The following is a 19,218-nucleotide window of genomic DNA, read 5'->3' on the forward strand; positions in this document are numbered from 1 at the left end:
AAGGTCAAAGGTTGTCCTCTGCTGTATGTCCTTGTGTCTGTGACCCACATCTGGAAGTGGATCTGAAAGTTGCAGCTGGGCAACACTCTCCTCCTCATCTCTGCTGATTGAAGGAGGAGGTGGAGGGGTGATATGAACGCACAATTTCCTCACTTCCTGTTCTGTGTAAGAACTTCCTTTTTGCTTCCTCGACACAGGAGGAAGTGGGACCCTCCCTGACAGTGGATTGAGCCGTTCTGGACCCTGATGTTTAGCTGTCCTTGCTAAGCAGTTCTCACACAGTATAGGAGAGGGTATGTATGCTTCTCTAAGAGCTTCCTCATGTTTAAATGGACCAATGACAGAAGGCTGTCGCTCTCTTACCTCACCCCTCACACGCAGTCTCTGCAGGTGGTTGGGGAGGTGAGCAGGTTTTCGGCATGAATTCTTTTTATGACTCTTCTGACCATCTGAGTTATAATCTTCAGGCTGGTGTGTGTCTATGTGTTGAGGCGGCTGTGTCATTGTGTGTTTGTTAGTATGATGTGTATTTGTGTCCTGGTGTGTCTCTTGGTTAGCGTGTGACTCGCCGTTGTCCGTCCCCTCACTGTATCCGCTGTCGGCCTTAGCTGCTTTGTCTGGCACCGGACGAAGTCTTTTCTCCCAGGCCCGCAGCGCATCAGTCCGGTAGTGGGAATGATCTGGAAACAGCTCCTCCAGGGCTTCCTGCACACTGCTCAGCTCTGGACGAGCCTTCCCCAGCGCCAGAAAGGCCACCTCGCCTCGGAAGAAATCACATATACCTTTTACCTACGAAGGAAGGAGAAAGAATGTCAATTTAAGACCAGATGTGGACCACAAGACAATTTCATATAATCAGACATGTTTAGAATTAAATGTTACATCCAGGTCCCTAAATTTTCTCACAATGCTGCAAATTTAAAGTATAGAAACTGAAATTTTTTTTTATTATAAAAGAAACCTGCAGCACACAGAGTTCCAGGAAAGGTTAACAAATTATTATTTTTTCTTAATAGTTTAATGTGACAGAGGAATACAATCTCAAGCGGCATCACTTCTAAACATGCAAGTATGACAGCAGAAAGACTAGAGGAGGAGACGAATTGCTCTGCCTCAGAGTGTATATATATAGTTTTTTCTCCCCACAAAGTGTTAAAGTGTTTCCTCCATGAGAGAACAACCTGGCCAGTGGCCCACTTTGATTTTGAGAACCGTTATTTACGAGCCTAGCAGCATCATTGATTGCAAGTTGGAAGAGCAACATTTCTAAATCCTCATCGGCATAGTGTCAACCCTTTATTTCTGCTTCCTGTGTTGTCCTTTGAAGTATTTTCCCCCACTCAGTAGATGGGGGTCGACTGAAGATCAGTGCATTAGGTGTGGTAAACCCAACACTGGATTACCAACTGGGCGAAATGGGACAAAACCCTGGGGCCCCAGTAACTTCAGGAACCTCGAAATCTTTTGGTCTGCCGTGTTTCAACTTGTTGGAGCTAATTTGATTGAACATTTGCATGCCCTGTCATGAAGAGGGTCACGGTCAAAATCTAGTTTCAAGACCCTAATTTGTTTCAGTCCTGCCACCCCACAGCTAACCTGGGGAGGATGTGGAAGGAATGTGGGAGTAGTTAATTGCCTATCAGTGCTTTTTTTCCCCACGGGGCTCCCTAGCAGGTTAATGTGGCCTGGTTGAGCCTCACCTCTCGTGCATGGGTCGTGTACAGGCGTGTGACTCTGGCTCTGTGCCAGCGAGGAAACCCCAATGCCTCAGAGATATCCAATAGCAGCTGCTCGAAGGACACCACACCTCTACGGTTCAAGAGGACCGTTACCTTGAAAACAGAGAAAGCTAGGACAGTTAAGTTAAGCAATGCCTTCCCATGTAAATTGTGCTCTTAGCTGTTGATAATTTGGTACCCCCCCTTTTTTTTTATAAAGAAAGGTTTGTAAGCTGTAACTAAAAGCTTTATTAATGGTTAGTAAATAATTTACTAATGTTATATTGATCTGGTTTAAGCTATTAATGAAAACAGCAGTTAGGTTGCTAGGTTGTGAAAAATCCCTGCCTGGTTTAGGGTGATCCGTTGTCTTTTTTAGCTCTTAAGTTAATGAGGAAAACCCCTCTAATGAACTGCCAAACTACAAAACACCTACAACAAAATCCATTTATTAACAGCTTATTAATATTTATAAATAACCGCAAGATTGATGGCTTATTAGAAAGTGAAAACCCTACAAGGACTTATCAATGTGTTACAAACTTTGAAAACTACTTTATTAACAAAGAGAACAGATAAACATCTCTCAACCCAAATTTTGTCATTAACACCTTATAACTAATCCAGGAGGTCTTGGTAAAATATTTATTAACCATTGATGAAGTCACTAGTTACAAACCCTTTATGAATGGTGCCTTATTTTAAAGTGTTACCAAAAATGGTAAATATTGTGTTCACCTTGCGTAGTGTACTTTGACCACAGGGGCGGACGATGGTGACCAGATGGGGCCTCTCGCCGCTCTCCTCTGCATGGCGGGTATGGAAGAGAGGGAGGTGAGGAGGAGGAGGGAAGTGGGGCCTGTGAACCTGTCCCACAGGTTGGGAGTGAATGGGCCGTGACTGGGGTGCGCCGCCACCACGCTTCAGCAAGGGGGCCAGAGGAGCTGAAGCAGGGGGAGAGGAGGACAGGGATGGAAGAACAAAGACAGAAAGCAAGAGTTGGATTATGGAAAGTGTACTAATAAGTAACACAACACCGGTTTTCTCATTCTGTGTTAGTGTGCGTGAAAACAAATCCGGCTGATCAGATTTGAGTGTTTTCCATCACATGGAGCGCAAGGGCCATTTGAGATTCTTCAAGCACCTTGCCCCACCTGCTGAATTATTTAGGCTTCCTTAAATCATGCAAACCCACCCACACCCACACTCACACACACACAACTTAACAAAAGCTTGCTTGACCTGGTTAGGGCTCAGCTGAATCTGCATGATTAATGAAGCATTAGAGATATGCAGCATCTTTGACGTTTCACTTTCTGGCACTGAGGGAGACACTGAGATGTTATCAGTCCAGTCAGTGGGGGGGTTAGTTTTTCGCTTTGTTTCCAGATGCAGAACAACAGACAGAAACACAAGACTCTATACCTCTAACATGACCCGGCCACCCCTTTTAACAAGACACCGCCGGCCCCCTGAGAGTGAGCAGTAGCACACACATTCACAAGTACACACACTAAACAATAAAAGCACAGTGTACAGTTCAGCTTAAGATTCTCATAAAGAGCCAGCTGTGGCTAGGCAAGAAAGACTGAATCAGCTCTTTCATGGGGGTCCTTGGAGGGTCTTTGTGTGTGTGTGTGTGTGTGTGTGTGTGTATTTTGGGGGGGCAAGGGTGGAATAAGGGATAGATGATAATTTCAGGACCCTTTGTATAGTGATAAAGTGTCAAGTAAATCAGAAAATTTGAATTTTTTCACAGCTCAGATGGAGACACAATCTTTAAAAAGTTATTGTTTGTCTAGTTAAGGTAGCCTATACAGACAATTATCGTACAGACAATTTAGCCATTTTTAAAGCCAATTTTAAAAGACATAATAGTAGCTACCTATTTGTAACAGAGAGCCTTGGCTGTATTTAAACTGCAGGCTAATTAAAATCATTTCACTCCGACCATCGACTCACCTGCAGTTCTCCATTTAGCGTTACGTGCCGCTTCGCATCCGTACCGGGCTCTCTGAGAGGGCGTCATGACTTTCTAAAACAACTCGGCGACATTTACTTCTCTTTTATTTCCCAATAAGTTGCTTTGGTCGTGCCCCCAGCTGTTATCTTCCAGGAAAGGTAACGGTAGGCGCCGGGAGATGACCGGACCCGGTGTAGCTACTGCGGTTGCCATGGACACACGTCAAGCTAGACTTCTGCAGGAAAAGAAATACCGGAAGCTGAGCGATTGTGCCATCAAAATAAAATATTTTTAATAAATTAATATATGCTGTGAGTGGCCTATCTACAGAGTAGCATAGTCCTTCCATGTTAAAGACGTGGTTTCATCTACGTTAGAAGCTCATTAAAACTACAATTTTCCCTTATCTGGTTACTTTAGGCTAAATGGCCAGCGAAGATCCGCAAAGATGTTTTATTTTGAACGTCCTGACCGGAACTCTTCTGTTTATCTTTGCTTAACTTGAAAGTGATGAGAGGAGTTCAAGGGGCTCATTTGTAAACAGTGTGTACATACAAAACAGGGCTGGAAACGTGCGCCACTTCCCAAGCAAAGGTGATCTATAAAAAACAAACTTGACGGAAGAATGTACGGCCGTCCACGTAAACTCTGAACCATGCCTACGCACATTAATTGGAGAAATGAGATGAAACGGTTTGAAATGAATAGGCCTACTACTGTGTAAAATAAATAGAAATAGGCCTATTACCTATAAGTATTATAGGCTGAGAGCCTCTCTGAATAATCAAACACCTCTTTGATTCATTTTCCCTCAAGTTCACAAAAAAACACAATTTCAGATCATTTGCAGTGCACAAAAAGAACCAGATTTGGAATAATAAACACAAGTTTCTGCAAAGAAACGCCTCAAATAGCCTATGTTGTAGCCTATAGTTTAATCAGGAATCACATTAATTAGTACTTGCATGCAGTGCAATTTATCCTCATAAATAAGGTGAACAGGAGGGCAAATTAGCTACATTTAAATTAATGCTGCTGTCAAGTGCATAGTTTCATGTAGCCTATTGTTATTGATCACATGTTCTTTGCCTTATCGTCAAACGCTGTGCGCCAGGGTGTGGATGTGGTGCGCTGCTTGTGAAGATATGTTTGGGAAACATAACACTATTTTATTAAGTAAATCTTTCAGCTTATGTCATATAGCCTACAAGTCATATTTCTTTCAACTCATTGGTAGCCTTGTTAAGTGAGTGAAGTGTTTGTATAGCCTAAATAAAAGTTTAAACATAAGCGGAATGCATTTGGTTTACTATCTTTTCAAAAGGGGATTCCAAATTGGTACCTGGCTCATCCCGTCTTGCTTGTGTTTCACCCTCCAGTCAGCGACATCACTACTCAAGAGGGACGCCCCTTCCTGCAGATCGGTTATAAAGGGGTGGAGCTCCGGCGCACAAACTTGCGTTAAAGTGCGTTTAACAACATGCTTCAACTTCACCAAAAGGAACGTCAGTGTCACATTGACTTAAATTTCGGTTTTTAGCTTTTCAAAATTGGCCGTCCTTTTCTTTATGCAGTCAGTGCGTAGCTATTAATGTTAATGAGGGGCGTTTCACTGGCCATATAGACGTTTAAAGGGTCGGACAAGGACCGACTCCCTCACATGCGCCACATTTAAATTGATTGCGATTTCAAGAGGAAACTTGTTTACAAATGTAAACACGCACGGTTTTATAAGTATTATTTTTTGGTGTATGCCAGTTTGGCTTTTAGGTGCTGGTAGGCTACACTTTTAGTGAGGATTTGACGCACAGTTTTATAAATGAGACGCCTGGTTAATGAGAAGAAATTTATGCTGAATGTTTGTTTTTTTTCAGAAAAGCGATAGCCCACCGTTATGTTAAGGCTGTACCCATAGCCTACATAGGCTAATAAAACACCTCTTATCGGTGTCTAGCTTTTGTTGTCTGGTGTTATTTTATCAGTTTAGTCGCGCTTTTAAGAGAAGGTGACGAAGAAAACCAAATTTACCAGTTTCGCATGTAGCCTATCGATGGGACCTTTTTGACCCAAGAGGCACAAAAACAACAACTCTAATGTGTTTAGCCAATTAGGTATACTGACTGTAAAAAAACTTCCAAGTAGGCTATTTTTGTAATGCTGAGGTAAAGAGTTCAAATTACCCAATGCAACCTCAGCCTCCTAAATGTATCACTAGCAATCAAAAGGTTTTGAAAATGTTAGAAAATGAATCTCACTTTGGATAGGCTATAAAGGCTTCACAGCTATCGGCACATTGCCTATAGCCTATATAAATGCGAAATCAAATGACATCATTAAATCTAATATTTTTATAACTTAGATAGGTAGGCAAACTTTGATGGCCTATGGCACTCTTCCCCAGTCTGAGGGTTGGGACCCCCACCATTGGTTGTTAGACGATTTTGAGGTACCTTGAGCTGCAATGATTAATGGATTAGTTGTCGACCATTAAATAAATTGTCAACTAGGCCTATTTGGATAATAGATTAATTGGTTTAAGTAATTTTTAAAAATGTGAATATGTTCTGGTTTCTCTACTCCTCTATGACAGTAAACTGAATATAGGCTATTTAGGTTGTTAACAGAACAAGACATCTGACATTTTTCACCATTTTCTGAAATTTTACAGACCTAACAACTAATTGATTAATCTAGAAAATAATCATCAGTTGCAGCCCTAGCTTTGCGATCATCAACAGCAGAGAAAAGCATCAAAATCCTTTCTGCTACATAGACTTTCCTCCAATATTTGCTTTATTTTTGTAAATTACTGGATTATTTTACTTTATCAAGACTTACCTTATTCTAATAAAAGCCTCATTTGCTTAACTGGATATAACTAGTAAACATATAGCCTATGCAACCACCGACGCAGGGTTTTAGCTTGATTTTAAGGTCTACACTGACCATGTAATTGCATGTCATCTCTCTCTCCCTTCATTTCCTGTCAACTACTGTCACTGTTTAATAAAGTATTTTTTTAAATGCAGTAAAATGACTTTAAAAGAATAAGCCCTACAAACGTGACCTATTATTTGCGTGTATTTGTATAAAGTAAACTCATCAGATTGTTAGAACCTGCAAATTCACAGAAACAAAAAGTCCCCTTGTTGAAACCTGTTTCTGTGTCATGTAGGGAAAATGTAGGAGAGGAGAAATGTATTCTCACACAAAACCATTTGTACCAAAATGACTGGAAGAAAGTTATGGTGTAAAATTGCACTGACAGAGGGGGGAGAGGGACCGCCAGTCTTAGGGGCAGTTTCCATAGTTTCACTGATGGAATCCAATACTCTGCCACACACACACACACACACACACACACACACACACACACACACACACACACACACACACAGTGTCCAGTTGATCTTTTAATGCACTGCCCCCCAAGGCTCTGTCTCCAAGGAAACTGTTAATATTGGATCAGGAACAACAACTCCTGTTCCGGCTTCTTGTCCTGGACGCACCACTGTTCATCCAAAATCATTTATTTATTTTCCCCTTATAGTTTAATGTGTGTTTCCTTCTGTGTTCTTCACCTTTATTACAGAGTGATAGGCAGCTCAGAGAAAGCAAGGGTAGAGAGACCGGCGATGAAGTGAGTCCCCAGTCCCTAGTTGTGCAATATGTAGGCTATTGGGGTTTTGCAATATGTTAGTCGGGCAATACGTAGACTATTTGGGTTGTGCAATATGTTAGTTAAGCAATACACAAGCTATTGGATTGTTCATTGTGCAAGGGCTGTGCTACGTTTGCGGGGAATGCAGCTGACAGGGATGTTCAATCAAAAACTGCCATTGGAAGAAGGAGTTAATGTGCTTATTATATGTACCTGTTGATATACTTTATTGTCCTTTGGGGACAATAAAGTATATCTTATCTGATCTTATCTTATCCCAGCTGGACTTAAACAGAAGACATTGTGATGACATAGTCAGGACCTTAAACCCATAGGCCACCAGTGAACCATATTTATTCATCTTTTTAGTTTGTGGTAAAAACAAGTTGGCCTCCTGGCGGATTAATGTTACTTATTTCTTTTATATTATTTTATGTGTTTTCAGGTAATTTAGTATAGCACTGATTGTGATTTTGGGTTGAAAACTTGACAAAACAATATTTTAGTTTAAAGGTATCAGTGGTGGTAAGTTTAATGTTGCAGTATCTCGCCCACGACTGCCAAATCATTAAGGCTCCTGTACTACCAGCAGGTAAACAAACTAATGGTGCACTACTAGAGTCTGGCCAGCAGAGGAGGCAAGTGTATCTACCCTGTGTCCCAGCTGAGAGAGAGGAGTTCCACCCCCAGGCATCATGATGAGCTAGGACAGGGCCAAGTATTTCAGAACTACCCAGCTGGATAAACATGGGTAAATTCATCATTTTATTTTGATTTATATTTTGAGCTTAAGTTGTAAAATCCCTTAGTGACACCACAGAAATTCAAAAGAAGAGGAAAGGAAATCTGACTCAATGTGGTGTCCTTGACTAACTGTAACTGTTTTCTTTTCTCTTTTTCAATTTCGATTTACGGAAAATATCAAGAAATGCATTCTTCTGCAGAGGTAACACAAAACACACGCACATAAACACTATAATTAGTACCACTAAATCACACTTTATTGAGGGGTTAATAAGTTGCTTGATAAATAATTTACTAATGCTTTATAAATCAACTTAATTACTTTTGGTTTGACTGGTTTGATATACTTCTCTTTAGCTATTTAATTCATCATGAAGCCCCACTGCAATGGACTGTTTGACCACAAACCTTGTGGATTGTTGTAAAAACCCTTTATTAAGGACTTATTAACATTTAAAACCACAGTTCTTTATATGTTATTAGCCCAATAACCATTAATAAATCCATTAGTTACATCTTACATACTGTCTACCATTGATTATGTAATCTGAGCCATGCAGAGGCATGTTGTTGAAGCTTTCACCATTAATATGATTGACGTTATGTCTTGTTTCCTGAGCTCCATGTGTAGAAGGGAGTGAGAATGAATGCAGAGTGGTGCAGCCAGCAATGTAGAGAGATAAGCTGCAGAATGAATGACAGAACGAATGAGTGTGTGTTAGAGAAGGGAGTGGTAATCTCCAGATGTTTAGTTGTATTATTCACACAGTCACACACAGATACACAGGAAAGCCTTAAGAAAGCTGGAAGAAACACCATCATTCCTGGGTTTATGGCGTTTCCTCTCTTTCCTTAGCTGTTCTGGGATTTAAACCTGTTCCAGGCCTACCAGCTTTCACAGACACACACGTAAAGATGCCTGTGTGGATAAAGTCGTGTTTGTTAAGGCCAAACAGAGGCCATGCAGGGTTTGCCTGGACAGCATATGGCTTCTTAGGTCAACAACCTCAACAGTAGTCTAACCTGAAAAAAAATAAGAATTAAGCTCAAGAGAAACTGAGATTCTGTACAAACAGGAGGATAATGATGTTGCTCCTGTTATTACTAACACATCCGTGTTCATTTATGTGATGGACAGGTTGGGTATCGTTTAAAATTTTAGGATACCAGTACCAAAACCAGTACCCTTAAAATTATACCGGTATTTGAATGAGAGAGGAGTGAAATAGTCTAGTGACCAAATAAGTTGTGGGAAACGAATTTAAGGTATTTTTTGATATGTGTGTTGAGACTAAACAACAGAAAATTATTTTGTTAACTTTCGATCAATAAACTGAAGTGAAATATCTTCACGAGTGCTTTTTCCTTTATTGGTGAGTCGCAAACCTCCTCCAAAAACGACAGCCACAAGTATAAAACGAGAAAGGAGTCTGTTTAAACAAGTCACTTAACTAGACAAAAGACACAAACAGAGGAAACGAGAGACTACGCGTCCAGCCGATCAAACCAATTACACCTGAAGAAGCCGCAGCTGCAGCCGGAGGCTCCGTGGGTAAAATCAGCTGATAGCTGCTGCGCCACAAAAATCGTTTAATTGATGTGATGGAAGGCAGCAATCGATCAGTGACTGAGTGTGAATAGCAAATAAAAATGTACAGAGAAGTGTTAAATGATACCGGAAGATGAAACCAACGGAAAGCCATGCTTGTGGTGATAAACTTGCAACAGTCAGGAACATGTCTGAGACCTCAGCCGAAGGTGAAATCACGCATGGCTCACTTGGCGTCTGCAGGCCTTTTTTTTAATACAGTTTATGGTGCAATCACATAAGGAGAAAAAAAGGTGTGCTCTTCTTTTTCCAGAGAGAGGAAACTGCAGATCCATCTCCTCCCGGACACAACCTGTTCCAGCTTCTCCCCTCTGGTAGGTGCACTGTACGCCAAAACCAACAGACTCAGGAGCAAGCCATCACTCTGATGACTCTGACTCACAGTGTCAGGAACAATTCCTGTGCAATAACCTATATACAGTCTGTTTTAGAGCTGTTCATATACACCTCAAGTACATTATATTACATTTATTCATTTAGCTGACACTTTTATCCAAAGCGACTTACAATTGCTATACATGTTAGAGGTATGTTAAGTGTCTTGCTCAGGGACACAATGGGGGATTGAACCTGGGTCTCTCACACCAAAGGTAGGCATCTTATCCATTGCGCCATGCACATTATACTTATTTATTCCAGCATCCTTTGCACTATGCTCCTTCGTAATATGTAGGCTACATGTATGTATGTGTATGTGCACCTGTATATCTCATCCACCTCCGACATGTACATAATAATAATTATTATTATGATAATGGTAATAATAATTCACTCCTGCATCCTTTGCACTCTGCACATTGCACTAATGTCTCAATCTGTCTATATTGTTTTTGTTTATAGTGTATGTATGTATGTGTTCTCTATACTGTTGCCTGTGTTTGATTTTATTATTGTAATATTGTATAGGTAAGCACATCGTGAGCAATGTACAATCCAGAGTCAAATTCCTCATATGTGTACACATACCTGGCAAATAAAGCTGATTCTGATTTCTTTCGGTGTGTTGTTTGCGGGTCTGGCTGCAAGCAAAACCACACAAATCCTAATTTTTTGCTACGATCTGGTTACAAAAAGTAGACCTAGGTATGGTTTGAAGTAGGACTACTGGTTTGACTGGAGACGTTTCGATTCTACTCAATAGTGGGCTGTTTCGGTCGATACCATAAAGGTATTGAGTAGCGATACCAATCCCTGTGTGGACAGTGCTTATTTAGCACTAGAACAAGCATGAATTTATCTAGCTAAAGCTTTTACCATACATGAGTTAGAAGCCTTTTTTGATGGGGGTGCCTGCATGGAATTTCTTGCCTGAAACTGCTGGAGAAAAAACAACTGTATGTGAGGTGTGACCACAGTGGCATCCCAGAGCACTATATCATAGGACTGCATGAAATCGAGCACACATGTTGAAACTCATTTGCACAGCTGCAGACAGCCGGTGAACATATTCTAGGCCAGAGCTCAATGATTTCTACCTTTCACCTCCTTTCTCTCCCTCTCCCTCGCCCCCTTCTCTCCTTTTCCATGTGTCTCTCTCTCACACCTGTTAATGTCAAATGTCAGACTCATGCCCGCCAGAGATTCGTTCCATCACACACACATGTGCCAGTTTTGACACATTAATTGACAAGAGAGAAGGGAGGTAACTACAGGACAGTGGCAGTGGAACAGGGTGTGTAACATGGTTATACAATTCCTGTTTTTGTGTGTGTGGTGAGAAAGGGGTGTTTTTAACGTGTGCTTGTCATTACACAACTTTAGATCATCAGACCATCTGCAGAGGAGGGGAGTTTCATTTGACATAGAGACAAACAGATAAGTGGACATTTGTGCTTGTGAATGAATGCCGCTGCTGTGTGTGTGTGTGTGTGTGTGTGTGTGTGTGTGTGGACGTGCTCTATAGTCCATCTATGGTTGTGAGGATGGCTTTGCATTTCAGGACATTTTTAAGGCCGTGTTGGCCAGTGCCCACATCTTCAAAGGGCTCTTTGAGGGGGACTTGGCCTTGGGGTGACATTTTGGGAAATACACTTTTTCTTGAGGAGAGATGAGAAAATCAGAATGGTCACCATGGATACCATGGTCACATCTGTATGCTAAATATGAAGCAGCTGGTTATTTTTTCTTAATACAAAGACCGGTCCAACACATAATGCTCCATAAAACCACAACTTTTTTACACTTGAGATTTTGTACAGATTAAACATGAGAAAAAAATTAGATACAACATGTTAATTAGTGAGCTTTAGAGGTGCTGGTTAGTGGATTTTGTCACATCTGGGCTGATCCAGACTAGCTGTTTCCCCCTGTCTCCAGTCTTTATGCTAAGCTAAGCTAACTGGCCGCAAGACCAGCAGTTAAAAACTCAGCAAATCTGCTTCATCAGGACTGTGTGGGTGTGGTTTGATCACATATGATTCACATTGGCCTGGAAATATAAGAAAACAACCTCACACATCTCATCCCATTTTGATTCAAATGTTGCTATAAAGTCTGATTGCTAATATAGATTATGCCTTTCATGAGCATGGTTAGTGTTATTATTTCCAACAAATCCCATGAAAAAACACCCAAAAGAAATACCTGTCTGGTGTTTAGTGGTTAGCCCATTGGTTCCTGTGAAGACGCAGAAAACAGGTCACAAATATATACTTTAATTTTCAAGCACGGCTAAATAATCTTCTAAAACAGCTGGGCACTGTAGTTTTTAGCAAATGTTACTTAAACAGGAGTAAATAGGCCTACCGCATTTGTTGGGAACTATTTCCCCCCACGGATGAAGACACATTTGGTGCTCTAGTGAGTATTCACTGCATCAGGATGGGGTTTGACTCCAAATACAGTGCAAATTTCACCCAGTGCAACAGTGTGACCAAGTCGTCACATATAGACTGTGACGACTTCCCCTAGTCTGCCTGCCTGTGTGTCTTCTATGTTTTGCAGAGTCTGGGTGTGGCTTATAGGTGGAGCTGGGAGGGTCCAATGCATGTACCTGCCCATCTGGGTTGGGCTTTCTAGAGGGCATAAAAGGGCTGCCTTTCTGGGAGTCAGTCTCTCTCTCTGCTTTGTTCCTTTGTTTAATTTGCTGCACCTACCAACATGCAATACACTTCATTTTCACTCATCCACACACTTCAGACATGACTGATGTTCCTCATATCTACCAACGCCATCAACTTAGTTATGTTGTTTGTTAGTTTGAGTTAAATAAACCATTTTTCTTTCTATTATCTGTGTGAGTCCTCCCTTTTTGTTGCCAGGCGGTAACAGGATGCAGGATCAGGATCAAGACCCGTTGCTGTCAGTTTGCAACGCACTAGGGAACCCCTTAGCGTCATAGTTCAACGCACTGAGGGAAGCCCTGTCGCGACCCACTCTTGAAGGAAGATATAGGATATTTACCTATAAAGTCTGCGCAAGGAGGCGGTTGGGGTGGAGTGGGCCTGAAACCAAACTTTGACCCAGGAGCCTGGTGTTGGTTTCTCGTGTGAAACAAAGACTCAACATTGACTGTTTTTATTTAAGTTGTGTTGGTTATGTAAGCTGTGTAGGTTACCCAAGTAACGTTACTTTACTTACATATGTGAAGACACATAAGTAACGTTGTTATTTTAAGCCAAACCATGATGACCAAGCGTCCATATGTGAGTGAGAATGTGTTGTAGTGACACATCTGTGTGTTTTTAATCACTTGTGGTTTATGGCACAGAGGATTAATGTAATGTCCTTCTAAAGTATTTTCTCTGAGTGTGCAAAATAAGCACTAGTATAAACTTCCAACATCCTTATCTTGACACTCATGACTACAGCTCAATCTGCCATCACGTGTGAGCGTGCATGTGCGAGCACAACACACAGACACGCACACGGTATGCGTCACCCTCTGTGCTCTTGCAAGCCAGACTGAGGTCAGTTGAAGTCAAACAAGCACAAAAGCATGTGGAAAAACACGAGGACAAGGGATCACCATATGGAAAAGTAGTGAGGCAAAAAGAGGGGCAGAGGATCATCATGACATTCTTTTCAAACTTCAACCTGCCCCCTGCAAAAAATCATCCACCCCCACTCCCGTCCCAATAGACTGTTTGTCGTTGTGCTGTCACAGGTGCAATCCCTCCACTTTTTTTACTCTGCCTTTTATTCTCTTCGGCTTGGGCTTCTTTACAGTGGCCCCGTTGCTTTTTCTGATCCTCCCTCTCTTACTCTTTCTCAAATGTTCAAATTCAAATTTTCTTTGCTGCCATGTAGATAAATAAGTACAAATACAGTATTGCCACAGTCATGTTGTACAAGGCTTGCAATGTGGGTAAGAAACAACATACCTGTCCACTGTACTATGCTATACAACCAAATTACACTACTACATAAAATACTTTAGAGACAAAACAAACTGATGCAAACAAATCATTTAGAAAAAAATTCACATTCAAATACTTAATTTGCATGGTAGCCATTCTTGCAAAAACACGTTTATCTCACACACTGACTCTGCCTCTCTTTCTCTACACGACTCCATCCCTCCCCCCCCCCCCCCCCCCCCCCCCTCCCCTCCTCCCCTGCTGAGCGCGCACAGCCTGATGACATCATGAACAGCCGGCATGAATCCAGCCAGTAGGCTTGCAGCTCAGTCTGTGGTGCTGACTACACTCTCTCGGTCTCTCTCCCTGTGCGCTCATTCTGACGCTTCCTAGCTTCGCTGCTGTACACACCCTCACACAGTCTTTCACACCCTCATTCCTCCACACTGCTGCAAACATGGTCGAGGCTTTCGTTGGCACATGGAACCTCAAGGAGAGCCAGAAATTTGATGAATACATGAAGGAGCTGGGTAAGTGTGTGTTATGCGTGTGCAGCATATGCATATGAGCGTGTGTGCGCATGCGTGTGTAACAGGAGAAGATGCAGCGAGGCCAGTGCTGCATGTGAGCACATGTGAAAATGGGGCTGAGGAAAGATAGACGCTTTAAGGTGTGTTTGTGTTTAAACAGTTTAAGCAGCAGGAAAAGGAACAAAAGATGAGGGGAGACAATGACTAGGTGAAATGAAATTTGAAATGAAGGAGCGACCAAGATGGAGAATGAAAAAATAGAAGTGGTGGAAGAATTAAAGTTGGAAAGTGAAAGAGAATATTGAAAGAGGGAAATCAGGAGAACCAGAGGGGGGAGAAAATGAGGAAGAGTGGTTGACCGCATGGCCTAAGTGCTAGAAACGAGGGAGGGGCTCTCTTTTAGTGGGGACAAAAAAAAATCAACCCCACTGTGAGAACCTCTGAATGGCAAGCTGGGATACACACACACACACTTGGGGATAATGTGGGTGACCTTCGCTGAAAGCTCTTCATTGTCTGAGGCTATGGGAGGAGTTGAATAATAAGACGGTCCCAGTGCCTAATGGGACTGGGAGAATGTGCAGATGAAGTGAGCCTCAAAATATCTCACACATAGCTGAGTGTGTGTGTGTGATGGGGGCAGGTGGTTGGAGTTTTACAGCCATAAAGAATGACACTAAACTATTTGCCTTTGTGAGTGAGGGAGTGTGAGAGAGATTCATCCCCAGCGACCTTGGAGCCTTATTAATCGATCTGTCTGCTCTGGTCACAACAGAGACAAGAGACCCTTCAATCTCTAACCTCAATATTCTCTTGAACAATCGGGAGTCTGCGCACACACAGAAACACACACGTACAGAGTAACTTTTTGTTTGTTTTGATTGTGGTTGATTGGAGTAGCAGTTATTGCTTTTGATGAACTGGATTGTCAGCCTAACTTTTTGATGTCTACTTTGGTAGCAAAGGGTATGAGTTACTTTCACCCAATTAATAAACTGTCTTTATCACTCACACACACACACACACACACACACACACACACACACACACACACACACACACACACACACACACATACAAGCCCAGACAGGCAGCAGGTCAATAGGACTCTGTCGTGTTTGAAGATAATGCTGCAGGTTTGGACAGTAGACAAATAGAGATTAGAGAGTGTGTCAGTTGAAGGAGACCTAAAGGCCAAGTACATTGCTACTGCTTTACTCTTTGCTCAAAATATCCTCACCCTGGTAATACGGAGATATTTACTGGATAAATGAATCAGACTATTCAGCGTTGGGGTGGGATGGTTGGTTGGTCCTTAGTTTGAGGAGAAATCCCTTGACTTTTCCTCTAGTGCCACCATGAGGCTGACAATTTTGGTTCAGAGCAAAATGTCTCGACTTGCTTGCCATGAAATTTGATGCAGATCTTAACGTCTCTCTTGGGATGAATTGTAGTAAATCTACTGTCATGTGGGCTCTTAGTCTTATTTATTTTTTTGCACGTATCAAGGCAACACTATCCAACACATTACATTAACCCATGTGTCTTTGTTTTCCGCAGGTGTGGGCTTTGCCACGCGTAAGGTGGGCAACATGACCAAGCCCACAACTATTATCTCGGTGGACGGTGACACAGTGACAGTGAAGACCCAGAGCACCCTTAAGAACACAGAGTTGTCCTTCAAACTGGGAGAGGAGTTCGACGAGACCACTGCCGATGATAGGAAGGTTAAGGTGAGAGGTCAAAGGCCAGGTTGATTAGACGGGAAATCAGTGAGGAAGACCAACACTTAATCAAAGTTTAATCTTTGATTAAGTGTAAGTGAGCGTCAGAGAAAGATAAACAGTTATTACAGATCATATTATTAAATCATTATTACAGATGCTTTAAAGTGATACTGTGCATTTTAAAAGACATTAACACAATCTTCCTCTTGCACATAAAAAGCTAAATTTACAAGCAATAAAGCACACTCTTAATCAATTTAACATAATCAGAGGTGTAGTTACTAAAGCCTGGCTTGGTCTGGTATGACCAGGAGCTTATGGTTTGCTAATGTTAGCAAACTGTAGTTGCTTTGGGCTACAACTGACATCACTGAATCAGTTTATTGACTTTACAACTACTACTACTACTATTGTTATACGTTTTATCATTAATTATTTGTTACTTTACTTACAACAACAGATGTCTGCTGTGCAGCTAAAGTTACATAGGTTAGCTTTATAAGTATTATTTTTCTGCTCTAGCTTGTTTGAGCTGATTTTATCTACTTTATATAGTGTTTGGTAGTTTTATTTTTCAAAATGCATCATATTTAATAGGTTTCAAGCATCATATGGTTTACATGTGAAACTTAATCTGCAAGGTATGCTAACTATAGCTGTCAAATAAATGCCGTGGAGTTAACAAAGTTCAGCTTTAGCATATAGAAGTAGCATAAAATATAAACACTCAAGCAAATCAAGTACATCATAATTTATTTGTGAGAACATTAATATGACCTTGTATGTTATGAACCCCCTGTTTGTCTCTCTGTTGGCTGTAGTCTATTGTAACAATAGAAGATGGGAAGATGGTGCACATACAGAGGTGGGATGGCAAAGAGACCAGTCTGGTCAGGGAAGTCAAAGACAAGGCTCTCACACTGGTCAGTGCTCACACAAAACATGTACATATTCGTCGCATCTGTGTGTGTGTGTGTGTGTGTGTGCGCGCGTTGGTTGTATTTTCACCGTCTTTCTCTCTCCATCACAGACACTTACGCTCGGAGAGGTCGTTTGCACGCGTTACTACGAGAAGGCAGAGTAAACCTCGTCACTAAGACCCCGCACCATCTACCTGCATCGTCTAAAGCCCTGCACCACAAACCTACTTAACAGCCCCTCCTATGGCTGCTGCAGATTCCATCCAATGTCCCATCATACTGTACGCTCAGTGTTAAAGTTTCTGCTAACTGACTTTCCCTTTCTCACTGTCCTTCTCTTTATACTGTTGTTCCTTACTGTAAGAAACACTGAATAAATTCCAATGATTTGTTGTCGTTTTCTTTCTCTAAAATTTCAAGGTCTGACATTTTATTCTTTTACAAAATGTATTATGCATGGTTCATTTGATAAACCTGGAAAAGTGTTTGAATTTGAAAGTTTGCCAACTGAGAACTTAAAAATAAAATGTCTACACTGTTGGGCAAACTGGCAAAACAATGAATTTCCTGTGTTTGCTTGTGTTTTTTTTGTTAACACTGTAAGGCCAACAGATGTTACATACATCACTTGTAGCTATCCTAAAAATATATATCTAATGTTCATAAGGTCCGGTCAACTGGCCATGAACTCGCACAACCTGCAAACTTTCCTTCCAGCTCATCTCTTTGTTTTGCTGGACTGAATTTGTCAAGATTCAAGTTAGTACAATGCCTTAAGTTTTTTTGTGTCGTTAATACAATGACTAAAACCTTTTGATATTTAGTTATTAAGGAATACGTTCATTAAATTTGGGCTTGTTACGGGTCTGTTGCAATTCTACATATCTGCTGAGGGTGTTGGTCATTGCACTTCTCACATGGAAAAATATACTAACAGAAATATAATGTATTTGGTGATTCACTATAACCAAGTTCTGAATGTGTTGCAGCCGAAATAGCTGCTTTACATTGGGCAGAAACAGGTGACAATGCTCAGGAATGTGGGGGATGTAAGTGTCCTTGGGGCATGCATTTATTCCTTTTAGTATGATAAATAGAGAGCACAATGGGGTAGCTAGACAGCATTGTGTGGATTAAGTGGAATGTGTAGGATTAGGGTTCATTTGCATATAAAAGCTCTCCACTCTGAACACCTGGTCCACCACTCGATCTATGCATTCAGGTTATCCACTACAGTATAGGCTAATAGTCATATACATATTTGGCTACTTTTACATTTCAGTATGCAACCAGCAGAGAGGTCTTCTCTACAGTGTGCACGATGTGACTGTTGCCATCCAAAATGGAGAGAGTGATTTTGAGATGAAATCAGAGTCACAAAGCGGCAGATGAAGATGCAGATGAAATCCAACAACCCGCTGTCCACGCAGCCGCTGATTACGTGCAGTGTTGGGCAGTAGCGTTGCGTTACTAGTTTAACATTTCTCAATAGCTTGGTGGCAGCGTCGCTATTTTCTGAATCCAATAGCTTTTCAGTAACTAAGTTCTTTTATTGGCCGAGTAGCGCGGTAGCTTCCACACAGGCTACATTTTCTCAAGCATTTCTGAAGGATCAGTAAGTGACGCCACCGCCACACGGACCTGTATGTGCAGCCGGTGTCCCACCGGCAGAAGCGCTTCCATGTGACGGTGACATCACGTACTAATCCTTGGGCTGCTGTCTGCGACTTTGCTGCAGTGGAGTAAAGACACGCGATTGAGTTTACTTTCTATTGTGATAGTTATTGTAACACCTCTTGTGAGAAGTATCAGGGTCCAGCCTGGACACCTTTTCCTCTGGTGAGGAGCAAACTTTGATAGGTAGTGGCAGAAATTTCTTTCCATGAGATGAGATCTGTCTTTCTCTCTCTCTCTTTCTCGCCCATTGCCATGAATGTTTAAATTGCAGTGTTGCCAGAGCACAAATTCACATATATAAACAATAAAAAATATATAATTAATTAATAAAGTGATAATTAAGTTACTTTATACAAACAACAATGATTCTC

The 19,218-nt window shown here is 41.5% G+C and overlaps 2 protein-coding genes and 1 long non-coding RNA gene across 3 annotated transcripts in view; 2 read left to right on the forward strand and 1 right to left on the reverse strand.

The window, feature by feature from the left end:
• dclk3 (doublecortin-like kinase 3) overlaps positions 1–5,313 on the reverse strand; it is an 11,996-nt gene extending 6,683 nt beyond the window's left edge. Inside the window, exons 1-5 of the mRNA XM_046059138.1 lie at positions 5,024–5,313; positions 3,681–3,916; positions 2,457–2,662; positions 1,701–1,832; positions 2–789 (exon numbers count right to left, since the gene is read on the reverse strand). Of these exons, the coding sequence (XP_045915094.1) occupies positions 2–789; positions 1,701–1,832; positions 2,457–2,662; positions 3,681–3,747 (1,193 nt within the window). The 5' untranslated portion in view covers positions 3,748–3,916; positions 5,024–5,313. The remainder of the gene's footprint in view (position 1; positions 790–1,700; positions 1,833–2,456; positions 2,663–3,680; positions 3,917–5,023) is intronic.
• Positions 5,314–7,218: 1,905 nt separating this feature from the next.
• LOC123976049 lies at positions 7,219–8,288 on the forward strand. The gene is made up of 3 exons (XR_006826227.1): positions 7,219–7,321; positions 7,932–8,093; positions 8,269–8,288. It is a non-coding gene; the product is annotated as an uncharacterized LOC123976049 (long non-coding RNA).
• Positions 8,289–14,321: 6,033 nt separating this feature from the next.
• On the forward strand, positions 14,322–17,733 carry fabp3 (fatty acid binding protein 3, muscle and heart). Its single transcript, XM_046058285.1, has 4 exons — positions 14,322–14,523; positions 16,084–16,256; positions 17,072–17,173; positions 17,281–17,733. The coding sequence occupies exons 1-4, from the start codon at positions 14,451–14,453 to the stop codon at positions 17,332–17,334; spliced, it is 402 nt and encodes a 133-aa protein (XP_045914241.1). The 5' UTR covers positions 14,322–14,450; the 3' UTR covers positions 17,335–17,733.
• The last annotated feature ends 1,485 nt before the right edge of the window (positions 17,734–19,218 follow it).

This window comes from Micropterus dolomieu, linkage group LG09 (assembly GCF_021292245.1).
Source record: "Micropterus dolomieu isolate WLL.071019.BEF.003 ecotype Adirondacks linkage group LG09, ASM2129224v1, whole genome shotgun sequence".
In the NCBI taxonomy this organism is placed as follows: Eukaryota; Metazoa; Chordata; class Actinopteri; order Centrarchiformes; family Centrarchidae; genus Micropterus; species Micropterus dolomieu.